At 37.6% G+C, this 7,500-nt stretch overlaps 2 protein-coding genes across 2 annotated transcripts in view; one reads left to right on the top strand and one right to left on the bottom strand.

Annotated features, from left to right (window-relative positions):
* Positions 1 to 5,416, bottom strand: part of cbc (crowded by cid) — a 6,282-nt gene extending 866 nt beyond the window's left edge. Inside the window, exons 1-7 of the mRNA XM_027355887.2 lie at positions 5,129 to 5,416; positions 3,461 to 3,563; positions 2,514 to 2,675; positions 2,093 to 2,327; positions 1,792 to 1,962; positions 1,492 to 1,679; positions 477 to 696 (exon numbers count right to left, since the gene is read on the bottom strand). Coding sequence (XP_027211688.1) covers positions 477 to 696; positions 1,492 to 1,679; positions 1,792 to 1,962; positions 2,093 to 2,327; positions 2,514 to 2,675; positions 3,461 to 3,544 — 1,060 coding nt within the window. The 5' untranslated portion in view covers positions 3,545 to 3,563; positions 5,129 to 5,416. The remainder of the gene's footprint in view (positions 1 to 476; positions 697 to 1,491; positions 1,680 to 1,791; positions 1,963 to 2,092; positions 2,328 to 2,513; positions 2,676 to 3,460; positions 3,564 to 5,128) is intronic.
* A 134-nt stretch (positions 5,417 to 5,550) lies between these two features.
* LOC113804962 (protein SPT2 homolog) overlaps positions 5,551 to 7,500 on the top strand; it is a 17,257-nt gene continuing 15,307 nt past the window's right edge. Inside the window, exon 1 of the mRNA XM_070136141.1 lies at positions 5,551 to 5,732. Coding sequence (XP_069992242.1) covers positions 5,673 to 5,732 — 60 coding nt within the window. The 5' untranslated portion in view covers positions 5,551 to 5,672. The remainder of the gene's footprint in view (positions 5,733 to 7,500) is intronic.

Raw genomic sequence — 7,500 nt, 5'->3', positions numbered from 1 at the left:
CTTTATCTTTCTTACCAATGTCAGTCTTGAACTATTTCCCAAGAAAATATTCTGAGGTGGATCTAATCATTCACCCATTGAGAATGCACCATGATATGCAAGAAATTCAATGTTCTTATAGTTACTAGAAGAAAAATAAAATTCCATATCATATAGAAAAGCGAAAAAAGTTATTTCATTTTTGATTTCGTCAACAGAAGTGGTGCTACATATCTTTTTTATGTACTTTGGAATTTGATATATAACTTATCCTGTTTAGTATTTTCAAAAACAATTTACTTACATGAGATTTCTAAGTTATCTTTCTCTAATGTTTGTTTTACATGTTTTACCATAAGAAAAAGAAAAAGAGAGAGAAAAATAAATGAAAAAAAAAGGTAATGGCAAAAAAGAAAAAAGAAAAGAAAGACAGAAAGAAAAAATAATTATCTCAAAAATGGCAATCACATATACGTAAAGTTGAAGGCAACACTTACTAGGCTCTACAGGTACGAGTTTGGTCATGTGATCGTCCACCTTCATATCAGCTGGCATGCAGGAATCAGGGAGGGCTGGAGCACCAATCTTGTATATCTGGAGGGTGCTCATCTTCACCTCAAAACTGTGTGGGTGGTACTTGGTGCGCAGCCCATAGTAGTATTCTCTGATGCGGTCGTCACGAGCGGATGCCCTCATGGACTGGGTTCTCTCTACCACCTGTGTTAACGTATAAGAATGAATGAATGGAAACATAAAAGATCTTGTGACTTTGTGTTTTGCTTATTGGATGTTGCCTACACTTTTACTTTAGACAGTTATATACGAACATATATAGCTTGTGTATTTTTGCAATACTCTCATACTTGTGTGGCAAATAAGGGAGGTCAGACAGGCCAAGGAATAAACTCATTGGTGACAAAGTGCTTCTGGAGCTATCTATGTGCAAAGAAAATTAATCCATTGGCACCAGGTGCATGTAGTATCCATAGTATTTTTTGTGTGAATTTTGTTTACACATAGATGGCCCCACAAACATTTAGTTACCAAGGAGTCAGTTAGCAAGCCTAACTGGCCTTATTTGATTAAATAAAATAGTACTAATATCATTGTTATTATCATCATTTTTATAAAAGAAAAGGATAAAAAGGTGAGTTCTGGTAGGACCGATAACTGACTTCTTGGTGAATGATCATTTGTGGAACCATCTATGTGTACATAAAATTAATAGATTAAAGGCATGGCACTCCTTGCATCAAAACTACATTGTCTACATGCATTCCCAGCATCAATATGTTAAGAATGAGATAGTTAAAAACTGCAAAATCTATTAAACAGTATTCAATGTTACAAAAATCATAAATATTTACATTACTGTTTCACTGGGGAATGCCTAAACTTCTTTCAATGTAAACAACACCTTTAAACTTACAACACTTCCCTGTAAGAAAACCACTGAAAATCATACTGAATCTATACACTAACCAAGTCTAAAGAAAATAGTGTTCTACTTACACCTCCACTCTTGGGCAAGAAGACAACCCTAATGAAGGGAATATCTCTGACAAGTTCATTATACAGTCTCTCCTGGTCAAGGACAATGATCACGTCGACCTCAAAGGCCTGCGCAACGTGTGTCAAACTCTTGTATCCTTCATTCTTGATCCAGCCACATGTGTTGATAACCACCCCCGACGCAGCCACTGCAGGGAAAAAAATCACTTGTCAAAATTTGCATGTTAAATAAAATGCCCTGAAAGAAAGAAAAGAAAAAAGTAAACCTCCAGTAAAAGCATGAGGAAAATCCCTGCAAACCTTTTCTATTGCCAACCATCTTATCTTGAATGGTGGCAGCCATGCGTGAGACAAGGATGTTGTATAGAGTCATGTTGGAAGCAGGACTCAGGTGGCCAAAGTTGTACACAAGAGGAGCCTCCTGAGAAAAGCCTTCCCCGACATCAGCAGCTCTTTCAACTAGCAGTGCACCTTGAAAATAGACCAACAGTTATGACACTTCTAATAGTTGAAAATGAACATACAATATAGCACAATATATTATTATTTCAAACATGCTGGGACCCTGTTTACTTGTATGTAACATATAATCATCATATACCTATAGTTCCTGGAATTGCAATGGATCCTTGTCCAATATCCAAATCTACAAAGATAGGCCGACGTCCCATCCGCACAGCATAATTGAGGAGAATTCTGCACAGAGTTGACTTTCCTACATCACCTGGACCAACAACCATGGTTACTGGTCCTCTGGTATCTTCACCTCGACTAAGACCTTCATCTGCATGCCTGCGCAACCGCTCCAGGCATGCGTGTGTATTGAGGTACATAACCTAATCAAGAGGCAATTTGTGAGAATTAGTTTATTTCTTAAAGATGTGACAACAAAATTACATACCCTAGATTTTCCACCACGCATGTGATTTCGTTATTAAGACACGTAAGAAAAATTACCAGTAATGAAAATATAAGAGTCAAGAAATAATTAGTTTTCACCATTCAGTAAACCATCTTCTTACCATTGGGGTTTCCTTTGCCACATAGGTTCCCTCTGTCGGGCCAGACAGCTTGAGAACACAGCCATGCCAGGTGAACACGGCTACCTTTGCTCCAGGGAAGAAGGTGTAGGGCTTGTCTGGTGCTAGTTCTGTGCCAAACACTTCCGCTTTGCCATTTACCAGCTGTTGAAGATATATTTAGATTTAAATTCATGCCTTCACTCATGAACATGGACAACAGGGCTAGTTAATCTATTTGGAAAAATTTGAAGAGACTGACATTTCATACAACATAAAGTCATAAAAACCAAGTGAATTAGTACATGACACATGACCTACTTTTAACATATGAGTGGTTCTAGACAATAAAATACTTATTTTTGTAAGTCAATTATTCAAAAATACATACATCTACATTACATGAACAGGCAATATACCCCTGAAATAGTGCACAGGTAGGTAATAAAGGAAAATGGGAAAAAAATAATAATACAATACAATTTTCACTATACAGATGACAGCTATATCTGATTTATAAATTACAATAATTAATGTATTTATCTTTGCTTTTTTTTAGATATGAAAAAAACTGTACACTAGCTACATAAGTATATATATCATATATAAAAAATAAGAAAAAAAATGAGGATACAAAATATTTGTGATTGTTATATCTATCACATTATTCATATATAATGATCATCTACACTAATAATAAACATAAAAATAGTGGCAATAAGATGGCAAGAAATTAGTTCAAATAATAAAAAATAGAAAGGACATCACTTCAAGGAAAATAACAAAATACATAATTCACAGTACTAATAATATTCACAAAAACAATTACAGTCGCATGAATAAGCTAATAATCATAAAGATAATGATGATGATGATAATGATAATGACAGGACTGATGATGATAGTGACAAAAATCACAAAAGTAACCTTACAGTTACGTTCAGACTTACTGTGAGATCGACTGTATCCTGCTTGCCCTCCACCTCAAACCTGAGTTCGCTGTCCGGGTCCAAACGAAACTCCTTTTCAGACATTTTGTGCTAGCCTATTAACCTGTTGAGAGAGCGGAAAGTCAAAGAAAATTAATTACTTATTCCTATGGATACAGAAACCCCCAAACCCCCACAATCTTGGCCCCAATACCAGGGGAAGAAATGAAAGATACCAGGGAAATCGTGGGGTAAAATGTGGAATATTCACATTTTACAGAATCAGTTGCTATCTTCTCTAATGCAGGGGCTGTGGCCCCTATGACCCTCCCATAGGATCCTGCCATGTAGGTGCAGCATGCCAAGTCTGTCCGCCGCTCTCTCCTGTTGTGAATACATGGAGGATTCTTTGTTTTCCTGGGCAGGTTCAGGGAGCAGCAGCCCCCCATGGGGAAGTTGCAGGGGGTATAGCCTCCTACATTAAACAATGTAGTGACAGTTTCTGTGTATATTATTTACATTTTACCCTGTTTTTCCCTGGACTTTCATGTTCTCCCCTGATATCGGAGCCTAGAATGTGGGGGTTGAGGGGATTTCCACACAATAAATAGTTTTGGTTAATAGTTGAAACAAATAAATGTACTAGACATCTAAGGTCATATACCACTATGGTAAAGTATTTTGGTGAAAAGAGTAAATGCATTAACGATTAGTATAAAGTGTTAAATATCAAAGTTTATAATGTTATAGGATAGTATGATAAGGAAAAGGGTAAAGAAGATGTGCAAATGATGTAAATTGGACATTAATTAAGAGAAAGGTTAAGAGTATACAGCGACTGGATGGAATGGGGTGTATCTGCTGTTGGGGAAGCTATAGTAACATTGGAGGGATTAGAGGGTGGATGAGGGAGCGGAACATTTTCTTGGATCAAGTCAAAGAATTTTTAGAAATCTTCAAGAGTTTCTGGGGGGGATCTGGATAGGGAGCGCTGAGGAACAAAGGATCTCTTGTGAGGAGGAGAAGAGGGGATAGATGTTCAAGGAGCAGTGGAAAAGGAAGGTGTAGGAGAGGGCATGGAAGGCGAAGATAGAGTAGAACATTTAGGGTGTCTGGTGCAACCTGTAAAGTTAGGGGCGGAAGAGTAGGTATTGAAGTAGTAGAGATTGGAGTATCTGGATTTAGAACAAAACCTGCATATTTGCGTTGTAAACAGTGAGACGAATCCAACGATACCAAAATCATCGTGATCCAGTATGCAAAGTTTTAGAAAAAAAATTACCTGGAAAATACTCCAAAGAGTTTTAAGTCCGCCACTCCTACATCAACGACTTTAGTATCTTTGGATTCCTAGCACTGTCCACAATGCAAATATATAGTTTTTATTGCGCGGAAACCCCCTATAGCGACAAACTTGGCCCCGATAGCATGAGGGAGGGCATGAAAGGTTCCGGGGAAAATGCGTGGTTAAATAACGCTAATAATATAACCTTAAAATGATAATAACAATGTTAATTCACATTACTTTACACGATTTTAAGCAGAACCACACAAGATGTAACGTGAATCGTGGGTGATTAGAATAATATTCTGGGGCATAATTAGCTAGTTTCTTCAGGAATCCTTCATTCTGCTGCTATAAAAACATTTATGCACTCAACAGTCAACATTCTAGTATAAAATACATACCTTTTCTTAGATTTTCAATGATAAATCGAACGAAAGAAGGAATTGCCGTGGCTTTCGGACATTTGTTTTGTTTAGGTACAAGTTTTGGATATGTATCTTTCGAATATATTCCTGCACATAGCTATTGAACCACAACATCAATATATAAACCATTATATTTCGCTAGATAGAATTCCATGCGTATAGAATATTCCATATGGCCAACAAGATTTCTTTCGAATATATTTCAGCGAGGGACGTAACCCCAAAATTAGTTGTTATTCACTCAGGCAGAAAAATCATTCATCCACGTCAGTAAACTACAAAGTTTAATAAAGATTAAGTAAAGAAGCCTCAAGGGTGCATACATTAAAGTTTGCTTCAATAAAACGTTGCCAGAGAGAGGAGGAGAGCGTGATTGCAAAGGCGCACTCCCTAACCCAGTCCTTCGTCAGCAGTTGCGAAGTGAAGAGCGTTCTAGGGAAAGCTGCCGAATTTCTTCACTGGAAACCCCATTTCGCTCTCTTCCATGGTTCCTCCTTCGTTATAGCGACGGTGGGTCATCATGGACTTCAGTTACCTACTGGAACTGGCCAAGGACAACGACCAGAACAACAAGAAAGAGGTGAGATAAGGACGATTTCGGGGATGAGGTCGGGCATGGCTCTCGCGAGAACCTATTTTTATTTAATGCACTTTCGCCCCCACGACTGTTGCAGAGGGACGTCCTCTCGCTCCCTTCCCCGAGAAGGGGCGTGCGGGCGGGTGTCTGGGCGTCCCAGAGGGGTTTTATGGGAGGAGGGTGTTGAATAGGGCCCAGGACTGGATAGAAAGGGGTTGTTTTAGAAAAGGTTACGTCAGTTGCTGACCCTATTTACACGGAGGTCTTCGGGTCAATGGTTGCTTTTGAGATGTTTTGTCAAGTGTGCATTGGTTTCATGTAGTAAGGTATGGTATAGAGTTTTGTTCAACTACATATAGATTTATCTGGAAAGATCTATAGTTTTTTTCCATAAATTTTTGACAAGTATTTTTTTTCGGCTTGGCCACCATTCTGCGTCTTCTTTGATACGAATTATGCGTCTGCGTTGGTGCATATCATTTGGCTCTTCATCAGGAATAATGGCAGTGAATTTTGTAACAGGGCAATGACCCATATGTTGAATTATTTGATTTCTCGCCATAATCACAGGTTCAGTCATACGCGTTGAACAAATGTGAAAATTATAAGTAGGTGGAAAATTGATTAGTTCTAAGGCATTTTTCTTCTGATGCAAGCCTGTCCAAAAGGAAAAATAGATTAGGATGATTATAGATTTAAAAAGAAAAAACTGCATTTCTTCACTATGACAGTGACCGTCATGCGCATAGTTTATCGAAATGGTTAGAGAAACAGAAAAATCTGTGCAGCTAAGCCCGAAAATCTTGTGGAAAAGGATCCATTTCTCTTTCTGCAGACACTGACAACTGGAACACTTCCTCGAATCGAAATCAAGGTTGTCCATTGTAGCCGAGTACTGCCGAAGATTACCTGAATTGGTTAAGTTAGTTTAGGTTGGGTAGGTTAGATTAGATTGGTTAGGTTAGGTTAGGTTAGATTGGTTAGGTTAGATTATGTTATGTTATGTTAGGTTGGTTTTGTTAGGCTAGGTTGGTTAGGTTAGGTTGGTTTTGTTAGGTTAGATTAGGTTGGTTAGGTTAGGTTACGTTGGTTTTGGTAGGTTAGATTAGGTTGGTTAGGTTAGATTAGATTAGGTTGGTCTTGTTAGGTTAGATTAGGTTGGTTAGGTTAGGGTAGATTGGTTAGGTTAGGTTAAGTTAGTTAGGACCCATGCCTCCAAGAAAGAAAAACATCATCTAGAAACGGATCTGTTTCTAAAATCCTTGCCATAGTTTATAAACCCCTTTGGCAGTTTATTGTTACATGGTAAACAAAATTCATTTTGTTCGCTTTTGATGAAATACTGAAAATTTGCAGACTGATTACTGGACTGTATTTTCTATCTTTTATGTGCAATAAAAGCATTGCAGAAGATGTTTATCTCAGAAATCATCAGTCTGTCAGTTCAGTTTTCTGTTCACCTTGTAGTATGTATATGTCTTAATCTGCAATTTGAGAAATATCGAGGGCAGTGAGATTGGCAAGTAAAAAGATCTGCGAATCTTTCTTTGTGTGCCATTTTAGGAATACGTGAAATGCAATTAAGTACTTGTTATGAGAATTGCTGGCTTTGCAATATCCATTCAAATAAGCATGCAAGAAATTTGAGGTTCGGTTGTATGGAAGATGTCTATTGTCTTTGGATATGAAAATTAACAAGAGGTAGAAAGTGTAATATATAGAATCTTTAATGTCTGTGTATATTTGTTAAATTTTTATGTTATGAATGTGC

This window comes from Penaeus vannamei, chromosome 21 (assembly GCF_042767895.1).
Source record: "Penaeus vannamei isolate JL-2024 chromosome 21, ASM4276789v1, whole genome shotgun sequence".
Classification (NCBI taxonomy): domain Eukaryota; kingdom Metazoa; phylum Arthropoda; class Malacostraca; order Decapoda; family Penaeidae; genus Penaeus; species Penaeus vannamei.
This window is presented reverse-complemented; position numbering and strand designations above follow the sequence as displayed.